At 40.0% G+C, this 23,488-nt stretch overlaps 1 protein-coding gene across 2 annotated transcripts in view; it reads right to left on the reverse strand.

Moving 5' to 3' along the window:
* PRKAR2A (protein kinase cAMP-dependent type II regulatory subunit alpha) overlaps positions 1–23,488 on the reverse strand; it is a 147,685-nt gene that overhangs the window by 69,018 nt on the left and 55,179 nt on the right. For both annotated transcript variants that reach the window (XM_059389668.1, XM_059389669.1), the window contains exons 2-4: positions 17,728–17,763; positions 4,344–4,396; positions 1,297–1,380 (exon numbers count right to left, since the gene is read on the reverse strand). In XM_059389668.1, coding sequence (XP_059245651.1) covers positions 1,297–1,380; positions 4,344–4,396; positions 17,728–17,763 — 173 coding nt within the window. The remainder of the gene's footprint in view (positions 1–1,296; positions 1,381–4,343; positions 4,397–17,727; positions 17,764–23,488) is intronic.

Consider the following 23,488-nt stretch of genomic DNA (forward strand, 5'->3'; position numbering starts at 1 on the left):
CAATAACAGACTTGAGTAGTTGTGACAGACATTTACTACTTTGTTCTTTAAGAAAAAGTTTACTGACCTCTTTGCTGAAAGATGGGTAGATGGTATATAATATAACAAGCACAGTAAAATGTTAATCATAGAATCAAAGGCAGAGGATAAATGTGTGTTCTGCAGAAGTCTTCCAACTTTATTTTATTTGAGTACTTTCGTGACAAAAATGTTAGAAAAAAGTCATTACATCTGACATTTTAGTTATGAATAAAATGGTAAAATGGTTTTCTTCAACACTAAGAAAACTGAATATTAGATTGACACAGCAACTCCCTTAGAACATCTGATGATACAAAATTTACAAGGGGTTTTTGTTCAGTAGGTAAAAGCAAATTTTCTTTACACTAATACAGATGGATCTTCTAGGGAAAACAGGAGATACAGACCAGTATTTCCCAAAACCAGCCTTTCCTTGATGTCATGGTCCTTGTTTTATTCACCTGAGACTAACAAAACTGACTAAAGTTCTGGCTATTCTTATAACCACACAGCTACCACATGACTGCTTTATAGATATCAGGGATGATTGTGAGGATGTCATTAAAAGACTTCTCTGCAGGAGTTGGGTTGGAGGGGAACCTTAACCCCATCCTTCTTGTCTCCGCACATTCTAGGATTCTCCAGGAGGCCCCGTACCTCATCCACTCATGCAGCTTCGGCGTGTGGCTCTCAAAGTAAAGAAGTAATGAAATCTGAAGATTCTCTGTGCTCGTGAGGTAGCCTCTGCCCTCTATCTCCACCCAAGGGAGGGAAGACAGGTGCAAGCACAGATCCTACACCAGAGCCCTGCAGCCACACACCACTCCCCGTGTCTGAGGTCTTTGCTGAGAAGTAATCACAAGACATGTCCTTCATCTAAGGCCTGAGAAGTCACACACCTCCAGTGGGTTAACTGTGACCAGAGAAGAGAATTCCATAACACCTTTGGAGAAATTACTCTGCAGCATAAATTCAGACCCTCCAAACTAAGCCAGGGTCATGTGAACGTGAACATTTCCTTTTAAGACAACCAAACTGCAAGATCCTCAAATGGTATATTCTCGGAAGAAGTACCAAAGCAGTTCAGAGAAATACTAGAAGTCATCTGAAATGCTCATTATGAATTATGATTGTCAACACAATGCAAACATCTGTAAGTAGGATGATTCTAAAGTTTTATGCCTCATATGGCTGAGGCTAAGATGACAAAAACTGTTTGAATGACAAATAGGAAAAAAGCTGAAAGACAAAAATATTCTTAAAAACCAACGTTACCTGATCAAGATTTTTGAAAAGGAGAATATCTTTGCAAGCCTCCTGAAGTCTGCATCTCTGTTGATCAGTTTTAGGATGAATCACCTGTCAAGCCAAATAAAACCAGGGAAATATTTTTATTCCGTTTTAAAATTCAACTTTACTTACAGATCGGTACATTTCTTTCTCCTAAAAAGTGGGGAAAATTAAGAGCATGTTTACGGACTTTAATTCTATACAAATACCAAGCAGGGCCCTGACCATGGCGGGGCACTGGGATGGGGGCAGAGCTCTCACCCTGGGGCCACTCACTGACCGTGTGCCTGGTAGCAAGTAAGCTACCCCCCCCACCCCGGGAGCCTCAGCATCATCTGTGAAGCGGAGGGCTATTGATCGGTTCACTCAACAGATACTAAGCATCTACTAGGTGCCAGGTACTGTTTCACGTCTGGGGACATGGGGAACGCACAGATAAAAACACCTGCTCTCATCCAATAAATCTGTAAAATATGTTAGAGAGTGACAAGGCCAAGAAGAAAAATAAGGTAGGGAAGGGTGATTTAAAAAAAAAAAAAGAGTGTTTATGTGTGTGGAGTGGGCAGATGAGGCCTCACTGAGAAGGTGACATCTGTGTTAAGATCTAAAGGAAATGAGGATGACCTGAGGGAGTGGGTCACGTGGGCATCTCCACAGGAAGAGCACCTCGAGCAGAGGGAAGAGTAAGTGAAAACAAAGCTCTGTGGCAGGTGAAGAGCATGTCTGAGAAAGAACCAGGAGATGGGTGTGACTCAGGCAGAGCATGGGGTGAAAGGTCAGGAAGAGACCACATCGGGTGGCTACTAAGTGAAGAACAGCCTTGAGGGAAGCAAGAGTGGAAGCCAGGAAACTACCATGATTATTCCAGTGCCAGATGGTGGTGGTGAGAACTGGCAGGAGAGGTAGCCATGGAGGTGCTGAGACAGTAGAATGCTGGATGTGTTTTGAAGACCGAGCCCATTGGATTTGCTGGAAAACTGAACATAGGTATGAAAACAATAAGAGCAGCTGAGGGTGACCCTTGAGTTTTGGACCTGAGCCCTTGGAAACATGGAACTGCCATGAATTGAGCTGGGGAAGACTGTGGGAGGAGAAGAACATAAAGGGAAATCATCAGGAGCTCCGATTCAGCGTGAGGTGCCTACTGAAATCTAAGTGCAGACGGCAAGTCAACAACGGCTGTGTGTGCTGGACTTCAAATATCCACACTTTAGTAGAAGTGGTGCCGTCTGCTAAATGAGTCGTCAGAAGGATTACGTAAGTTATACATGCAGTATGTAAAACAGTACCTGGTATTTAGCAGGTGCTCAAAACCTGTCATTATTTGTACTGTTACTGAATAGTTCACTAAACTAAAAAAAATAATTAGTGCTTAGTATCGCTGTTATAATTCAGAGATTATCTGAAAAGATAGACCTAAAAAGAAGTATATTTCTTAATCTGATGAGAAATAACAGATGTCAAAGGATTAAGTGTTTTAAATTTGTAATATTAAAAAGTTAGTAAAAAACTGCTTTAGGGGCGCCTGGGTGGCTCAGTGGGTTAAGCCGCTGCCTTTGGCTCAGGTCATGATCTCAGGGTCCTGGGATCGAGCCCCGTATCAGGCTCTCTGCTCAGCAGGGAGCCTGCTTCCCTCTCTCTCTGCCTGCCTCTCTGCCTACTTGTGATCTCTGTCTGTCAAATAAATACATAAAATCTTTATAAAAAAAACAAAACAAAAACAAAAAAACTGCTTTAATTTTTTTGGTTGGGGGAGGGCCAAGGGGGAAGGAGAGGGAATCCCAAGCAGACCCTGCACTGAGCATGGAGCCCAACGCAGGGCTCTATCTCATGACTCTGAGATCATGGTCGGAGCTGAAATCAAGAGTTAAGTTAACTTCCTGAGCCACCCAGCTGCCCCTCCCAAAAAACTGCTTAACTGCTTTAACTTTTTAAAAGTCATCAAGAATTTTATAATATCCAGAATAAATTTTTTAAATTTACATATCTATTATATTCATACAATGGTAGCATTTTATTATTAGAATGCTTCACAAGTCTTTCATGGGCTGCTCATTTTAAGGCATATTTGAAAGATCATTAAAGCTTCTTTTATAATATCAATCTTTTAAAAATGGTGGTTCAGATACACTTTTATAAAAATAATTTGGTAACTGTACAAAAGTTTAAAAAATCTGAGTTTTTAAGAGAAGATCAAAAGTGAACCGTAGTCCTGCCACAATCATTATTAACATGTGGGATATAATCCCTCCGAAATAATTCTTTGTACTAATAACTACTAGACAGATGGATAAATATATATATATAAAAGTTTATTTAGTTTTTTTTTAAAGATTTTATTTATTTGACAGAGAGAGATCACAAGTAGAGAAGCAGGCAGAGAGAAAGGAAGGGAAGCAGGCCCCCCGCTGAGCAGAGAGCCTGATGTGGGACACGATCCCAGGACCCCGAGATCATGACCCGAGCTGAAGGCAGCGGCCCAACCCACTGAGCCACCAAGGCGCCCAGTTTATTTACTTTTTTAAGTAATCTCTATACTCAATGTGGGGCTCAAACTCACGACCCTGAGGTTAAGTATTAACTTGCTCTTCCAAATGAGTCAGCCAGACACCCCAGATAAATCTTTTAAATTCTTTTTTATTTTAGAAAATGGCTGCAAATTCTCTTGATTTGAGTGTACCATAATTTAGCCCCTGGCAATCCCCTATTTGGGGGCATCGTTCCCATTTTTACCATGATGACACTGTGATGATCTCTGTTTATACATCCTCAGGAAGGATCCAGCTGTGTGTTAGGGATGACTTCTCCTTCAGGTAACAGCTGAGTCAGTTGGCTTGACTGTGTTTAAGGCTTTGAGAGCTACAGCTAGGTACCCCATCTTACCATAAACTCAACCACTCCTGTTTTCATTCTTTTTAATATCTGTCATTCTGGCAGATTAAAAAAATAGCATTTTGTTGATGGTGTAGATGAGGAGAAGGGGTGAGTGGGGAATAAACAATTCTACCTAAGGCCTTCACAGCAGTTCTTACCCTTGGATCAGTATCTTCCTCTTCCTCATCAGGGTTATAGGTCTCAGCACAGACTAAATTTGGAGAGAAAAACACAAAGAGAAAAGTGAATAAAACAGATGTGTATTTTTACTGGAAAAATAGGAAATGAACACAGTTTCCTGTTATTCACTGTTTTCTAAAACTATAATGATTTTTAAAGCCCTCTCATCAATTAATAAATACATTAAGTACCTACTCATGCCAGGAATTCTATTAAGTGCTAAAATGCCAGCTTTCTAGGGATTGGTAGTCCCAAATAGGAGAGAGCTGCTAAAATATATCATAGAGTAAATCCCACAGTAGTGGCAAGGACAAGCAAGGAGGTGTTGTCTCTGTTGAATTTTTACTCAGGGGTGCAAAACCAGAAAGTGTAATGTATGCAATATCACATGGATATGGATTTGAAATAGTTATGAAAAAAATTATGAAATAACTGTAAAATAATTATTATTTCCAAATACACGAATATGAAATAATTATGAAAAGAATTACAAAATTATTAAAAGAAAAATTGCTGGACATCATTTTGTACATGAAAGACTTAAAAATAAGAATGAATTTTAAACAAAATGAGTATTATGTGTCAGTCTTTGTTCTGGGTACAATATTATATAAATCCAAAATCAACTTGATTTTCTTTGTAGGTAGCCTGTGTTTTTTGTGCTTGGCTGCCTGTAGGACTTGTCTCTGTTGCAATTCAAAGGTTCAGAAAATATTCACTAAACATTTGTTTATAACAGCAAAATATCAGAAATGACCAAAATACCCAAAAATATGATATAAGTAACTATTTGAATAATACACTATAAGAAAGAATGAGGAAGATCTCCATGGGCTGATAGTTGAGTTCTAGGGAAAAATAGTAAGGTGGAGCATATATGTAATATGCTATCACTTCCATAAGAAAGGACTTCTATGAGAAAGAAGGAGAGCTAAGAAGAAGGGAAAATAAATAAATAAATAAACACACACACACACACACACACACACACACACACACACACAAGTTGTTTGTTTGTTTTTTTAACCTATCTATTTTTCCAAAGGGAAACAAGACAAGGATAAACCAGGAAGTTAACAGGCAAGGAATGCAAATGGTTCTCAACCCTACACTCAATGCATTCATGTGATGGCTAACAGCTAGGGGACAAACTGATACCTACTGCTCTCAATTTAACTCCTTGACTCTTAGACACATTTACTCACTGCAGCTTTGGTCTAGCTGCATCCCAGCTTCTCTTTACTATTGATTCTCTGAACTCGTGGAATATCTGAGAAATGGTATGTCATGTAGACAGGAGTCCCGTCCCTGCCTAGCCTACAGTACTCTAGTGGGGGCCACATCTCCTGTAGTGTAATGCCATCAACACTCTGCCCACCCAACAGGGATCCAACATCCTTACACAGAGAAAAATTGGGGGTGGGGGACGTGCCTGGGTGGCACAGTTGGTTAAGCAACTGCCTTCGGCTCAGGTCATGATCTCAGGGTCCTGGGATTGAGCCCTAAATCAGGCTCCTTACTCAGCGGGGAACCTGCTTCTCCCTCTCCCTGCTGCTCCACCACTTGTGCTCTCTCTCTCTCTAATAAATAATTTTTTTTGTAAATTATGGAGAAGGAATTTAAGAGGCCAAATACCATTCTAGTCCCTAAAACAACAGCATCAGGTGATGTTCTGCAGGATGGTATGCCTAATCCCTGGCTGGTCCAGGCTTTGGGTAGCTGAGCCAGGGAAGTGACAACAGGATGTAGATAATGTCACACCAACTTTCTCCAAGTCATTCCTGATTCTGCAAGATGAGCTCAGCTACATTTATCTCAGATCTGTCCTAATAATTAAGACACAAACTTTCTTGCCTGCTTCTCCCTCTCCCTCTGCTGCTCCCCCTGCATGCACTCTTGCACTTGCTCTCTCTCGCGCTCTCTCTCTCTCCACCCCCCATGCTCTGAGGAAGGAGGAAGTAATAAGGAAACTGCATTGACAGCAGACACTGTTAAACTGCAAGCCTCTTACACTGTTGGTGGGAATGCAAGTTGGTACAGCCACTTTGGAGAACAGTGTGGAGATTCCACAAGAAATTAAAAATAGAGCTTCCCTATGACCCTGCAATTGCACTACGGGGTATTTACCCCAAAGATACAGATGTAGTGAAAAGAAGGGCCATCTGTACCCCAATGTTCATAGCAACAATGGCCACCGTCGCCAAACTGTGGAAAGAATCAAGATGCCCTTCAACGAACGAATGGATAAAGAAGATGTGTATATGGACCATACACACTATGGAGTATTATGCCTCCATCAGAAAGGATGAATACCCAACTTTTGTAGCAACATGGACAGGACTGGAAGAGATTATGCTGAGTGAAATAAGTCAAGCAGAGAGAGTCAATTATCATATGGGTTCACTTATTTTTGGAGCATAACAAATAACATGGAGGACACAGGGAGATGGAAAGAAGAAGGGAGTTGAGGGAAATTGGAAGGGGAGGTGAACCATGAGAGACTATGGACTCTGAAAAACAGTCTGAGGGTTTTGAAGGGACGGGGGCGGGGGGAGGTTGGGGGAACCAGGTGGTGGGTATTAAGGAGGGCACGCATTGCCCTGGGTGTGGTGCAAAAAACAATGAATTCTGTTATGCTGAAAAGAAATTTTTTTTAAAAATCTGAAAAACGAAACAAAACTGCAAGCCTCTTGGTTCTCTGTGCTCGTGATTAAGGCTGTCATTAGCAGCCCAGGTTTCTAAACCAGAAATTTGTAACTCATCATGACTTTCTTCGTTCACCTCTTATCTAATGAATATCTCAAATTCTACTTCAGAAATGTCTTCTTAGAAAAATGCATTTCAAAACCCTCACTTCGGAAACAGATGAATACAAGAGTGTTCTTATACTAACTTTCTCTACTTCTGCATATGCATGGAAATTTTCACTTAAAAATTTTAAAATAATAAGGCTGCAGGGTTGAGACTGACAGGATTTTACTGATAATGACAAGTCTTGGGCTAGCCTTTTTCCAGGCTTGCTTTTCCTCTGATTTTGAAGGAAAGTATTTTAGCGACTTAGCTTATTTTTATATTTTTATTTTTTAAAAAAGACTCGAAGATCTTTCTTTTAAAAAGATTTTATTTATTCTGAGAGACAGCGAGCATGTGCGTGTGTGCCTGAGCACACATGGGTGCATGGGGGTGGGGTGGGGAGAATCTCAAGCGGATTCCACACTGAGCACACAGCCCAACTCGGGGCTCGATCTCACAACCCTGAGATCATGACCTGAGCCAAAATCAAGAGTCACATGCTTGGAAAGAACCAAGATGCCCTTCAACGGACGAATGGATAAGGAAGATGTGGTCCATATACACTATGGAGTATTATGCCACCATCAGAAAGGATGAATACCCAACTTTTGTAGCAACATGGACGGGACTGGAAGAAATTATGCTGAGTGAAATAAGTCAAGCAGAGAGAGTCAATTATCATATGGTTTCACTTATTTGTGGAGCTTAACAAATATCATGGAGGACAAGGGGTGTTAGAGAAGAGAAGGGAGTTGGGGTAAATTGGAAGGGGAGGTGAGTCATGAGAGACTATGGACTCTGAGAAACAATCTGAGGGGTTTGAAGTGGCGGGGGGTGGGAACTTGGGGTACCAGATGGTGGGTATTATAGAGGGCACGGATTGCATGGAGCACTGGGTGTGGTGAAAAAATAATGAATACTGTTTTTCTGAAAATACATAAATAAATTTAATTTAAAAAAAAAGAGTCATATGCTTAACCAACTAAGCCACCCAGGTGTCCCTCGTTTTTATGTTTTTAGATATTAACAAACTGAAGCAGCCAATGTTATAGTCTTTAAGTCTTAAGGTACAGCACTGTGCTTTAAACAAAAATAGTTATTTCAAGTAAAATTAATATGAATGTCTCTATTTGTAGAAAATCATTATTTTATTTTTCAAAACTGCTTTTGAATTTTACCCTCTTCTTCTGAACTCCAGATTCACCTCCATTGGCCTCTTCCCTCTGTTTCCACCCAACCTCTCTACTTCTTCCTAGTCTTGATCCCAAATCACTTTTCTCATCTTTCATGTAAAAATCCATCTTTAACTGTCTCTGTGACTGTTGCCCCAGAGTCTGTGTGATCCCCTATGAAGCCTCAAGAACAACACTAAACGGCATGAGATGCTTAAACCTACTGAAAATGAAGACTAAAAGAGGAGCACAATCCCTTGTTCCAAGGAACTTGACTTGCCACAGTTCTCCAGCAGATGTCACTGGTCAGCAACATGAAACTGCACAAAGTGTCAAGAACCCATCCAGCACAATTTCTTCTGAATTTAATTGATGCTTCTGTCATCCAGAAATGTATCATTTTTATTTTTTATTTTTTTTTTTTAAGGATTTTATTTATTTATTTGTCAGAGAGCAAGCGAGAGCGAGCGAGAGCGAGCACAGGCAGACAGAGAGGCAGGCAGAGTCAGAGGGAGAAGCAGGCTCCCTGCGGAGCAAGGAGCCCGATGTGGGACTCGATCCCAGGACGCTGGGATCATGACCTGAGCTGAAGGCAGCTGCTTAACCAACTGAGCCACCCAGGCGTCCCAGAAATGTATCATTTTTAAAAAGATTTTATTTTTAAGTAATTCTACACCTAATGCGGGGCTCAAAGTCACAACCCCGAGATCACGACTTGCCCACACCACTGACTGAGGCAGCCAGGCGCCCCCAGAAATGTGAATCATTAAAATGTACTGGTGAGAGAAAACTCCTTCATTTCTACAAAGAAACAAGCACAGATCCCAGTCACAGCCTGAGGCTCTATGCTTTTCTGCTAGCTCCCATGACAAGTTGACTCAGCCTATGCGTATTAGTCAACCTGGGCTGCCATAACAATATATCCAGCTGAGTGGCTTAAAGAACAGAAATCTATTTTCTCACAGTTCTGGAGGATGGAAGTTCAAGACCAAGGTACTGGCACGTTTTATTTCTCCTGAGGCCTCTTCACTTGGCTCATGGGTAGCTGCCCTCTCACTGTGTCCTCACATGGCCCTTTGTCTCGGTGGTGGACTCTTGGTGTCTCTTCCTCTTATAAGGAAACCAGTCTTATTAGATTAGGGCTCCACCCTAATAACCTCATTTAACCTTAACCGCCTCCTTATTTTAAAGGCCGTTTCTCCAAATACAGTCATATTGGGGTTAGGCCTCACACAGGAATTTTAGGGGGATGCAATTCAGTAAGTAATACTGGGTTTCTAAATTATTTTCAGTAATGTTTGGTCATATTTCACTGGAAGATAGCTGCTGATGGAAAAAAAATACTGAATACTGTGAAAGGATAGCAAGACAAAAGTCAGTATTTCAGTCAATTATAGCATGTTCACCTTAAAAGGGAGGGAAGCCTGGGGAAGGAAGAGCACCTACCATGCAGACATGAGTGCTCACCATGGCCCAAGAGTCTCAGCAGACTCTATCGACTTGTCAGAGTCTTCACCAGAGTCAGACACTCCCTGCCCAAATGTGGCATGATGTCAACACACAACTTTCGATTAAAATGCTTTGAAGCTTCAGCACATATTTAATAAAAGAAAGGGTTTTCTGGGGATAAAATTTTTTAATTAGCAGAATCAGACTAACATTTCAAACTCAGACAGTTAATACTACTTTAGGACTATTTCAAGAAAGGTGCCTTTAAAGAATTTATAAACTCTCTTCATTTAATGAATTTATCACATGATACAGGACTGTTCTGCTAGAACTTAAACGTGGAAGGCACAGCTTTTCAATTCCATTGCTTTGCAGTGACGAGACAGCATCAAGGAGGGGAGAGCTCATCTCTGAAGCCACTACATGCACTGGTGTCTGAGCTTAGGCCCACCCACTGCTCTCTCACTATTTCTCTGTGTCTATCACTTCAGGAGCAAGAGGGGGTAATAAACTAAAATCATGTAGAAGATTAACAATAGGAGGGGATATTTACAAGACTGGGCTGAGGGGCACCTGGATGGATCAGTCAGTTAAGCATCTGACTCTTGATTTCAGCTCAGGACCCTGAAATTGAGCCCCTCATCAGGCTCCATACTCATTGGGAAGTATGCCTGAAATTCTCCCTCTCCCTCTCCCCTCTCAAATAAATAAATAAAAAGACTGTATTTATTCATTTGAGAGAGAGAATGAATATGCACAAGTCAGGGGAGGAGCAAAGGGAGAGGGAGGAGCAGACTCCCCGCTGAGCAGGGAGCCCAAAGTGGGACTCGATTCCATTCTAGGATCATGACCTGAGCTGAAGGCAGATGCTTAGTCAAGTGAGCCACCCAGGTACCCTAATAAATAAATCTTAAATGAATAAATTAAACACAGGGCTGGGCTCACAGGAGATACCCAACAACTGTTACCTCTTTTATGATGCTTTATGTTATGGACTATTAGTCAGACATGCTGAGTTGCTGCTGGAGTCTCTGACACAGCACATGTCCTCACACAGCTAGCTATTGCTGAAATCCTTGGATCACATAGGAGCACCATTCCCTACCTCTCTTTCCAATCTTACTTCATCTCCTCACCCCCAGCCAGAACAGCCAAATCCAGTTCACCCCCGTTCGAGTCTTAAGATATTCTTTCACCTAGAATGCACTCTTCTTGGTACTAGCCAAACGGTAACCATGGTTTACAAAGTCCGGGGCAATTTCTGCCTTCCTGAAAGAAGGGTCTCTTGACTTCTTTTTCTGCCCACAGTAATTTCTCCTCCTGATTTTTGATCCCTTCTTTCGTTCCTTTCTCCTATCCATCCATCCACATTTACTGACATTTTTCTAAGTGTTAACTGTATGCATAAATGAATAAAATGGACAAAACGCTGCCTGATTGGGGCGCCTGGGTGGCTCAGTGGGTTAGGCCGCTGCCTTCAGCTTGGGTCATGATCTCAGGGTCCTGGGATCGAGTCCCACATCGGGCTCTCTGCTCAGCAGGGGGCCTGCTTCCCTTCCTCTCTCTGTGATCTCTTCCCTTCCTCTCTCCTACTGTGATCTCTCTCTGTCAAATAAATAAATAAAATCTTGAAAAAAAAAAAAAACCTCTGCCTGATTGGAGCTTACACTCTAGCATATGGAACTAGGCAATAGGACAAATAACTTAGGAGGGAGACAGCACAAGAGAGACAGTAAGGAGAAAATAAAGTGAGGGAGATAGGGTGTGTGTGTGTGTGTGTGTGTGTGTGTGTGTTGGGAAGAAGAGAAACTAGATACAATGAATATGGACAACTCCTTCAAGGACTTTGCTACAAAGATATAGAGGGGGAAAAGGGTGGTGGCTGGAGATGGAAGGATGGTTTTAAAAAGTTTTATTTTTTTTTAAAAAGTGGAAGTCAGGGGTGCCTGGGTGGCTCAGTGGGTTAAAGCCTTTGCCTTCGGCTCAGGTCATGATCCCGGGGTCCTGGGATCGAGCCCCACATCGGGCTCTCTGCTCTGCGGGGAGCCTGCTTCCTCCTCTCTCTCTCTTGGCCTCTCTGCCTACTACTTGTGATCTCTTTCTGTCAAATAAAAAAAAAAATTTTAAAAGTGGAAGTCAATGCTGTGTTTCTCTGCTGAAAAGAAGAATCCCGAGGAAGGATAAAGAGTACACAGGATCAAGAGGAGGGAAGTGCGGGAGGGATGAAGGGGTGAACTCTAGTGTGCAGGGGGACACTAGACTAAGAGGCAGGTAAGGAAGGATAGATGTGGTGGTGGGAATCTATGGAAACTACCTTCTGTAGCTTCTGTTTTCTTAGTTAAGAACAAAATCATCTGCCAGGCATGAGGACTGAGGAGGAGGTGCAGGTTTCAGGCAGGCCCCTGGCCAGGGCGGCCTCCGCCATTAAAAGATGGCGCCTGGCTAGTTGCCAGGTTAGGATTGCCTCGTGAGACTAAGCCTAACGCCCAAAGAGGAAGTAAACAGCATTGGTTGCTAGCGAAGTTGTTCGTTTAGGTGCACAGCCTGATTCGCTCCCTCCTGTACCCTGCTCGCTGATTGGTCATGTAAGCGTATATAAGAGTGTAGACTTGCAGAAATAGAGAGAGAGAAGATGCATCCGAACCAGGGTTCTTGTTGTCCTTGCGGGGCGAGGGTAATAGGTATGAAAGGCTTATCTGGGAGAACAGGAGAGTGAAAGAGGTGCGGAGACACAATGGGATTGCTGGCATCCGGAGCCTAGTAGCAGTGAACGCCAGGTACAGAAGGTGAGATCAGTCAACAGGGCTGTGTGTTTTCCTTTCAGTCAAGTACTGCTGTGGTCCGGAAGCAGAATAAGTGGACAGCTGGGCTTAAACAGAATATCGTTTAGACAAGCAAGGAAAAAGGAAATTGAGGGTATGTGCCACAGAATGGTTACAATCGCTGATCAAGGAATTTAAGGTAGTAAAAGATGAGGTGAGGAACAAAAAGGAAGATCAAGTTGTCAGGGTTGGGGCAGGACAGCAAAAGAGTCCAGGCAAGGGCAGGTGGTGGAAGATTAGGATCACTGATGGAGTATGAACAATCATAATGCTTGGGGTACCTGAGTGGCTCAGCTGGTTAAGCATCTGACTCTTGATTTCAGCTCAGGTCATGATTTCGGGGTCATGAGATCGAGCCCCGTGTCAGCTTATGATTCTCTCCCTCTCTCTCCCTCTGCCCTACTCTTAAAAAAAAAAAAAAAAAAAAAGAGTTGTAATGCTTGTCATTTCAGAGTATGATGGGGTGGCTGAAGTAGGGTAGAAGAGAGGAGGTCAAGGAATGGAAGGGCAAGACACTGACAGAATCATCTATGAAGAAAGCAGCTCATGGATTATTAGATAACTAAAACAAGGAGGGCAGGTGGCTTATAGAATATAATAATACGAGGTTTGAAGGGTGAGGAGGGAGAGAGAATAGTCTGGAAGCACTAAGGAGTATAGATACATTTACCCATCTCCTGTCCATGTTACAAGAAATGTAAAAGAGAAGAATCACCATTTGAAAAGCCTGCAGAGCAAGCCAAGCTTCAGCTAGATCCAGAAGATGAATGCCACATTCAGAGAGCAGGCTGAGAATGTAGGGGATTTAGATGAAAACTGACCAAGAGGTTCAGAGGGTATAAGAAAGGGTCCTTAGAGGTGGGAAGGGTAGTACTTAGGACACACGCCACCTTCAAGCACATTAACACCTTGACTGTTCCAAGAGACCTGACTTTTGCTTTGTCCTCAGTTTCTGCATCTGTACAATGGGGATAATCATGCATGTACCTCAAAGTGTTAATGTGAGGATTATGTTCAATGATACAAGGGAAGCATTTAGAGAGACCTTAATATTGTACATCTAGCACATAGTCTGGATTTAAAAAAACATTAGCAGGGTGCCTGGGCGGCTCGGTGGGTTAAAGCCTCTGCCTTCGGCTTGGGTCATGATCCCAGGGTCTTGGGATCGAGCCCTGCATCGGGCATTCTGCTCAGCAAGGAGCCTGCTTCCTCCTCTCTCTCTGCCTGCTTCTCTGCCTACTTGTGGTCTCTGTCTGTCAAATAAATAAATAAAATCTTTAAAAAAAGTTTTTTTTAAAAACATTAGCTGTTCCTATTTTCTCCCCTGCACAATCATTTTGGATTCTTTTAAGAATCTTTTATTTGGGGGCACCTGGGTGGCTCAGTGGGTTGGGCCTCTGTCTTCAGTTCAGGTCATGATATCAGGGTCCTGGGATCGAGCCCTGCATTGGGCTTTTTGCTCAGCGAGGAGCCTGCTTCCGCCCCCCCCCCCAGCCCCGCCTGCCTGCTTGTGATTTCTCTGTTGAATAAATGAATAAAATCTTTTTTTTTAAAAAAAAAGAATCTTTTATTTTAACTTAACATTTGAATAATATTACAAAGTTTTAAATCTTCAACAAGATTATAAAATCCAGGGGCGCCTGGGTAGCTTAGTTCATTAAGCAACTGCCTTTGACTTGGGCCATGATCCCAGGGTTCTGGGATCAAATCCCATGTCAGGCTCCCTGTTCTGCAGGACAGCCTGCTTCTCCCGCTCCCTCTGCCCACTGCTCCCCCTGCTTGTACTCTCTCTGTCATGTAAATAAAATCTTAAAAAAAAAAATCTAAGGAGGAGGGATAATACCATGTACTTGTCTGAGTTCTCCACAGTTTAAGGCCTAAACAAAATGACAGAAACCTCAAGCAGGGACTCATGAGCACCATCTGTGACCTCTGAAGGAGATGTCACTGTACTCTCCATCTCCCAGATCTGTCCTACAGATGTCAAGAGATAGTACTAATTGTTTGGGGGAAAAGGAGGTACAGAGCAAGGATGAAAAAATATGGAAGATAACAGCTCATGGATCTCATACCAACCTTAATTCCCACTCTATTTCTTCTCTGTAATGTCTGCCTACACATAAGAACATATTTTTTTTTCAATCTCCTTTCAACAGACTTTAGTGTACAACCTTACCAAAGGCTTTCTGAAACAAATGAGCAGATTTTCCCAAAGAAAAGAACTGAGACATAGAAAAGGGATTCCTAGTCTCACTACGTACTAGGTCATGTGACAATTTAAAATCAAGAAACCTTCCCAGAATGACAGGATATGAATAAATGATATGATACATAGAGCTCACATAGCAATTTTGAAATATATTAACATCCCCACAGTATAATCAAATAAACTCTAGATGCATCCAAAAGTCAAACATTTTAATTTTAAAGAAACTTCCAGAAAATATATTTACCAGCTCTAAAAAGGGGGGACCTTCTCAGCTTAAGAGCAATTATTTAAAAATATATAATATATATTCATATACATATATAATATATACTCATATACATATATATACATATAGTCAATAAATATTTAGTGAGTGCTTGCTATGTGCCAGGCAGTTTTCATGGAACCAGTCACATATTAAAATTTTTGAGTCATTAAAAAAAATAGCAAAATTAAAATAAGTAGTACAAACAACAAGGAAAATTTTGCATTAAAAATTTCAAAGGGTTAGGCACCTGGGTGGCTCAGTCAGTTGAACATCTGACTCTTGGTTTCAGGTTTCAGCTCAGGTCCTGATCTCAAGGTTGTGAGATCAAGCCCTGCGCCTGGCTCCATACTCAGCACAGTCTGCTTGGCTGCTCTCCCTTCTCCCTCTCCCTTTGTCCCTCCTCCCCGTTCACGTTCTCTCTCTCAAATAAATAAATCTTTTTTTTTTTTTAATTTCAAAAGGTTGGGGCACCTGGGTATCTCAGTTGTTCAGTGTCTGCCTTTGTCTCAGGTCATGATCCCAGGGTCCCGGAATCAAGCCCTGAATCAGGCTCCCTGCTCAGGAAGGCTACTTTCTCCCTCTCCCACCCCCCCTTCTTGTGTTCCCTCTCTTGCTGTCTCTCTCTCTCTCCATCAGATAAATAAATAAAATCTTTAAAAAAAATTTTTAAAGGTTCAAATCATGACAGAAAAATTTACTCAAACTTTTATAAAAAATAATCTGGATCATAATAAAGAAAAAATATGAAGATAACAGCTCATGGATCTCATACCAAACTAGTTCCATATAAGAAAATAAAAATAGATTTCTCATATTTGGAAAACATTCATTTTTGTTAATAATCAAAAGAGTGCCAAATAAAACATTCTGAAGTACAATTTTACATCTAAACTAAAGTAGTAGGTACTGGCTATGTTGGTGAGATGGTGGTGGAAGAGAAGCCTTTGTAGGGTGTCTTTCTCCCTGCAGTCTATTCTGTAGGCTGCCTCTGAAAAGCAATACACAGAAAAAATGCAGGTAATCCTCAGTTTCTGACCAGAGCATGCTACCCAGCCTATGACTGAGGAAACAGTTTTAGTGGCTCAACATTGTAGGCAAGTAGTTAATACAGCATAATTTAGAATACGAGAAATAGTAAAAATATGAAAAGAGTTTTTACGAAGAGACATTTTTCCAAAGAAGACATCCATGGCCAACAGACAAATGAAAAGATGTTCAACATCACTTATCATCAGGGAAATGTAAATCAAAACTACAATGAGATATCACCTCACACCTGTCAGAATGGCTAAAATCAACAACACAAGAAACAACAGGTGTTAGCAAGGATGTGGAGAAAGGGGAACTCTTTTGCATTGTTGGTTGGAATGCAAACTGGTACAGACCCTCTGGAAAACAGACAGAAGTTCCTCAAAAAGTTAAAAATGACTGGGTGGCTCAGTCATTAGGCATCTGCCTTCGGCTCAGGTCACGATCCCAAGGTCCTGGGATCAAGCCCTGCATCAGGCTCCCTGCTCAGCTGGAAGCCTGCTTCTCCCTCTCCCACTGCTTGTGTTTCCTCTCTTTCTGTGTCTCTCTCTTTCAAAAAAAATAAATAAAATCTTAAAAAAAAAAAAAAAAGAACTACCCTATAATCCAGCAATCACACTACTAGGCATTTACCCAAAGAATACAAGAATACGAATTCAAAGGGATACGTACACTCTGAAATTTAGAGCAGTATTATCTACAATAGCCAAATCATGAAAACAGACCAAGTGTCCATTAACCAATGAATGGATAAAGAAAATGTCTATGTGTGTTGGGGGTGTGTGTGTAATGGAATATTACTCAGCCATAAAAAAAAGAGAATGAAATCTTGACACTTGCAATGACATGTATGGAGCTACAGAATATAAGCTAAGTGAAACAAGTCAGTCAAAGAAAGACAAATACCACATGATTACAACCATATATGGAATTGAAGAAACAATACAACTGAGCAAAGGGGGGAGAAAAAAAGAGAGGGAGGCAAACCAAGAAACAGACTCTTTTTTTTTTTAAGAAACAGATTCTTTTTTTTTTTTTTTAATTTTTATTTATTTATTTATTTGACAGAGAGAGATCACAGTAGACAGAGAGGCAGGCAGAGAGAGAGAGAGAGAGGGAAGCAGGCTCCCTGCTGAGCAGGGAGCCCGACGCGGGACTCGATCCCAGGACCCTGAGATCATGACCTGAGCCAAAGGCAGCGGCTCAACCCACTGAGCCACCCAGGTGCCCAAGAAACAGATTCTTAACTACAGAGAAGACAATGATGGTTACCAGAGGAGAGATGGGTGGGGGAATGGGTTAAACAGGTAATAGGAGTTAAGGAGTACACTTGTGATGAGCACAGGGTGATGTATCAAAGCATTGAAAAAAAAAAAAGGAAGTTTTTAGAAGCTATAATTATGAATGTGGAAAAATATCAATGATGTAAATGAGACAAATACGTACATATATTATCAGAACTCGAAACGAAACAGAATGAAGGAATTCAGGTAATTTTTATAATGTTCTATAATGCTGCTAACTTACCCTTTTATTTAAAAGATCAGTTCATTTCTTCATTTAAGAAAACCTCACCTTAAAACAGCATTTTAGCAGTATGTTATAAAAGAGAATACATACCTGATACTCGCCGATCAAATCTGCCAGGAATTGGAACTGTAAAACAAAGAAGAAGCAACATTTAGTCATCATTATGTCACATGACCCCATTTTTAACAATAGAACTAAAAGCACTCAAATACCATATGCTGGGTCAATTCATATTCTTCTATAATCAACCACAGTAGTTCAACATGATCACCAAAGGCAATATAAGGAAGAATTTATGTCTTTGAAAACAAGCTCTTTATAACTTCAAGGTACACAAGGTAGCAATTTTATTTCTGTTTACATTTCATGTTCCAACTAAATTGTATCATATCAAATGAATAAGAGGTCTACTAAATTTATTGGTAATGTTATGATATTAAATAGTTAATTTTCTTTTTTAATATGTTTCAAAGATAACCCCAAGACCTGCTGGATAATAGCATTTAAATTACATTTTAAAATACTTTAATGAGCATTACAATAAAATGAAAAAGATATTGACCACTATATTTTCCCTCAGTATGCCCACAGTCAATTTATTAATCAGAAAAATGTCTTTAGGTTAAAAGGAATCACATAAGTTTTCCCTTTGCTATTCTCCTCAACTTTTCACCTTCCATTCCTTATGGTTGATGATTATCTAAATTCTCACTAATAAACAATATCATATATCAGTCATATGATATAGTTTATTACTGAAAAAAATATCAATGATATTTTTAAAGATTTTATTTATTTTTTTTTTCAGTAAACCCTACCCAAGGTGGGTTTTACCCTTCAGAGCTGAATCTTATTATTTTTATTGAAAAAATGATGAAAATATGCCTTCTCATCCTCCATAAAAAGATAGACTTGAAGATTAGTGAAAAACAAACTGAAGATGGCTCAGAGAGCCAAACTCAACTAATGTGAGGCCTCTGGAAAAAAACAAAAAACAGACCCAGGAAGGAGACAAATGCTCATTTACTATAACAGGACTAGAATTATCTTTTTGCATAGCATGGGGTAAAAGTCATGTTAGCAACAAACAGGCAAAAATTCAAAAGAAAATTCTAGCCATTACTGATAGAATAGTCCCTTACTACTTCCTCAATGAAGCTGTGGATCTGTCAAAAAACAAAAACAAAAACAAAAAAACAAAAACAAAAAACTATGGATCTGTCAAAATTAATTCAACCACCAGCAAACAAAGATGATAAATTCAGTTCAACAAATACAGGTAGGGTACCTCATAAGTGGCATGCACTGTAGTAGACAATTTGGAAGGCCCTGGTAAATAAAACAAAGACTCCTAGTTTCATGAAGCTTGCATTCTAGCTTGAGGGATGTGGGAGAGTCTCCTTTGATCACTTACAACAACACATGTTCCTGTCACTCAGGCAGACAGATGAAATGTATACCAACTTAAACGCATAACCCAGGCCTCATGGGATTTCCATGATTAAAATCCCGCTGAACATTAGCATACAACCTAAAATTATAAAAGATACAATGAAAAAAATTAGCATGCGTGCTATCAGGGGATATCTCAAACAAAACGTTAGATATTAAGATTAAGAACTATTATAAAATGAAAACATGTTTAAAACAAAGACATAAAGGGGCACCCACATAAAGGGTTAAAGCCTCTGCTTTCGGCTCAGGTCATGATCCCAGGGTCCTGGGATCGAGCCCCACATCGGGCTCTCTGCTCAGCAGGGAGCCTGCTTCCCCCTCTCTCTCTGCCTGCCTCTCTGGGTACTTGTGATCTCTCTCTGTCAAATAAATAAATAAAATCTTTAGAAAAAAAAAAGACATAAAAACAGGAATCAGAAGCAAAAACAAACAAAACAGGGAGACTTGAAAAAACATTGGAACTTCTAAGAAAAAAATACACATTGAAATTTTAAAAACTATGATGCAAGGCACCTGCCTGGGTATATAAAATCTTAAAATTCTGGAAAAATCATTGTAAAACATCATTACCACAACTTACTGCAATAATATTGATTTAAATGTATAGATGCAAATCAAAAGGAAAATTAGAAAATATCTTGAGATGACTGAAAACAAAAACACAATACACCAGAACTTAAGGGATGTGCTGCTAAGTCATGCTAGAGGGAAATTTATGGCTATAAATGTCTACATTTAAAAAGAAGAAAAGCCTCAAATTAATAAGCTAATTGTACACTTCAAGGAAGTAGGAAAAAAAGGACAAACGAAATCCTAAAGCAGCAGAAATAAGGAAATTCAGAGTGGACAGAAACTATAAAATAGAGTATAGAAAAAAAAAACAGTGAAACTAAAAGTTGGTTCTTTGAAAAGATCAACAAAATCAGTGAACTATTAGCTAGACTGACCAAGAAAAAAGAAGATTCAAATTACTAAAATTAAAGTGGGAACATTACAATGGAATACACAGAAATAAAAAGGATTTTAAGAGAATACTAAGAAAGGCAATATGTCAACAAATTGGGTAACCTAGATGAAACATGAAATAGACAAATTCCTGGAAATACACAAACTTATAAAACTTGCTCAAGAAGAAATGGAAAAATCTCAACAATCTATAACAAATAGGATGGAACTGGTAATCAAAAATCTCCTAACAAAGTAAAGCCCAGGACCAGATGTCTTCATTGTAAATTCTACTAAACATTTAAAGAAATAACACTAATCCTTCTCATGGTCATCCAAAAAATCAAAGCTAAGGGAACACTTCCTAACTCATTTTATGAGGCCACCATTACCCAATACCAAAGCTAAACAAACATAATGCAAGTAAAGAAAACATTCATTATGAATATAGATACAAAAATCCTCAAAAAAATACTGGCACACAAAATCTGGGAACATATTAAAGTGATTATACACCATGACCAAGTGGGATTTATTCCAGGAATGCAAGGCTGTTTAAAATAAGAATATTAGGGGGCGCATGGGTGGCTCAGTGGGTTAAGGCCTCTGCCTTCGGCTCAGGTCGTGATCCCAGGGTCCTGGGATTGAGCCCCACATCAGGCTCTCTCTGCTCCGTGGGGAGCCTGCTTCCTCCTCTCTCTGCCTGTCTCTCTGTCTACTTGTGATCTCTGTCTGTCAAATAAATAGATAAAATCTTAAAAAAAAAAAAAAAAGGAATATTGGAGCACCTGGGTGGCTCAGTCGTTTAGCATCTGCCTTAGGCTCAGGTCATGATCCCAGGATCCTTGCATGGAGCCCCACATCAGGCTCCCTGCTCGGCAGGGAGTCTGCTTCTCCCTCTCCCTTTGCCTGCCTCTCTGCCTACCTGTGCTTTTCTTTCTCTCAAATAAATAAATAAAATCTTTAAAAAAATAAAATAAAATAAGAATATCAAGCAATAGATATCACATTAATAGAACCAAGGGAAGAGGGGATCCACATTACCGTCTCACTGATGCACACCAAGCATCTAACAAACACTCTTTCATGATAAAAAATAAACTGGGGGGGGATGCCTGGGTGGCTCAGTTGTTAAGTATCTGCCTTTGGCTCAGGTTGGGATGGAGTCCTGCATTGGGCTCCATGCTCAGCAGGGAGCCTGCTTCTCCCTCTGCCTGCCATTCCCCCTGCTTGTGCACTTACTCTCTCTGACAAATAAGTAAATAAAATCTTTAGAACAATGAAAATGAAAATAAAGCATGACAGTACGTTGAAAATTATTTAAAAAAAATAAACTGGGAATTATAAGGGAATTTCCTCAGCATGAAAAAGGCACATATGAAAACCCCACAGCTAACACCAACTCAATGATAAAAGATTGTAAGCTTTCTCCATACAAGACAGAATGCCTGCTTCTACTGAATATATTACTGAAGGTTCTGGCCAGAGCAATCAGGAAAGAAAAAAATAAGAAAAAAATTAGAAAGGAAAAAGTAAAATTATCTGCTTGTAGAATGACATGATCTTCTATGTGTAAAACCTTAAAGAATCCACACAAAAAAAATTAGACTTAATAAGTGAATACAGAAAGTTGCAGGATATAAAATCAACACCTAAATCATATTTCTATATAACAATACAATCGTATTTCTCTACAACTACAATTGCAATACAACTACAACTACAACTACAATGAAAATATTTTTAGAACTCTAATCACAACACATCAAAATGAAGAAAATAATCTAGGAAGGAGGAAAAGATTTGTACACTGAAAACTACAAAACATTGTTGGAAGAAACTAAAGAGACATAAATAAGCCTTTTGCAATGTATATATACTCATGTTGTACACTTTAAATATCCACAATCATATTGGTCAATTGTATTTAAATAAAGCTAGAAAAAAAAAGAAATAAATGGAAAACCATCCCATGATAAAAGACTAAAAGCTGTAATATTGTTAAGATGACAATATATTTGGAGTGCCTGGGTGGCTCAGTGGGTTAAAGCCTCTGCCTTCGGCTTGGGTCATGATTCCAGGGTCCTGGGATCAAGCCCCACATTGGGCTCTCTGCTCAGCGGGGAGACTGCTTCTCCCTCTCTCTCTGCCTACTTGTGATCTCTCTCTCTCTGTGTCAAATAAATAAATAAATAAACTAAAAAAAAAAAAAGATAACAATACTATTTAAAGCAATCTATAGATTCAATGCAATTTCTATTAAAATTCCTTTAATAAGAATGGGAAAAGCTATCTAAAATTCATGTAGAATCTGGAGCACCTGGGTGGCTCAGTGGGTTAAAGCCTCTGCTTTGGGCTAAAGTCATGATCCCGGGGTCCTGGGACCGAGCCCGGCATTGGGCTCTCTGCTCGGCAGGGAGCCTGCTTCCATTTCTCTCTCTCTGCCTGACTCTCTGCCTACTTGTGATCTCTGTCTGTCAAATAAATAAATAAAATATTTAAATAAAATAAAATAAAATTCATGTAGAATCTCAAAGGATCCCAAACAGCCAACTAAACTTGAAAAAGATAAACAAAGTTGGAAGATTCACACTTCCTGATTTCAAAACTTACTACAAAGTCTCAGTAATCAAAACAATGTGGTACTTGCATTAAGGACAGACATATGGACCAGACTCATGGAATGGAGAACCCAGAAATAAACTCTCATATACATGGTGAATTTATTTTCAAAAACGTGCCAAGATCACCCAATGGGAAAGGAGAGTCTTTTCAAACAAAAGGAGAATCTTTTCAACAAAAATAAAGCTGGCCTCTTACCTTTTCATCATAAAAATTAACTCAAAATAGATCAAAGACATAAAATTAAGAGCTAAAATTATAAAACTCTTATATGAAGACACGGGAAAATCTTTATGACATCAGAGTTAGCAATTATTTCTAACATCAAAAGTGTAGGTAACAAAAGAAATACATAAACTGGACTACATCAGAATGAAAACCTTCTGTGTATCGAAACACACAACAGAGTTAAATGGCACACCATGGAATGGGAGAAAATATTTGCAAATAATTTATCTGTTACATCCAGAATAAAGAATTCCTACCACCCAAGAAAAAAACAAACAAACAAAACAAAACAAAACTGATGAAAAAAATGGACAAGGGGGGCACCTGGGTGGCTCAGTGGGTTAAGCCGCTGCCTTCGGCTCAGGTCATGCATGATCTCAGGGTCCTGGGATCGAGTCCTGCATCGGGCTCTCTGCTCAGCAGGGAGCCTGCTTCCTCCTCTCTCTCTCTCTGCCTGCCTCTATGCCTACTTGGGATCTCTGCCTGTCAAATAAATAAATAAAATCTTTTAAAAAAATAAATGGACAAGGATTTGAATAGACTTTTCTTCAGAGAAGATATACAAAGGACCAATAACCACATGAAAAGATATCCAATACTA

Source organism: Mustela nigripes, chromosome 2 (assembly GCF_022355385.1).
Source record: "Mustela nigripes isolate SB6536 chromosome 2, MUSNIG.SB6536, whole genome shotgun sequence".
NCBI lineage: Eukaryota > Metazoa > Chordata > Mammalia > Carnivora > Mustelidae > Mustela > Mustela nigripes.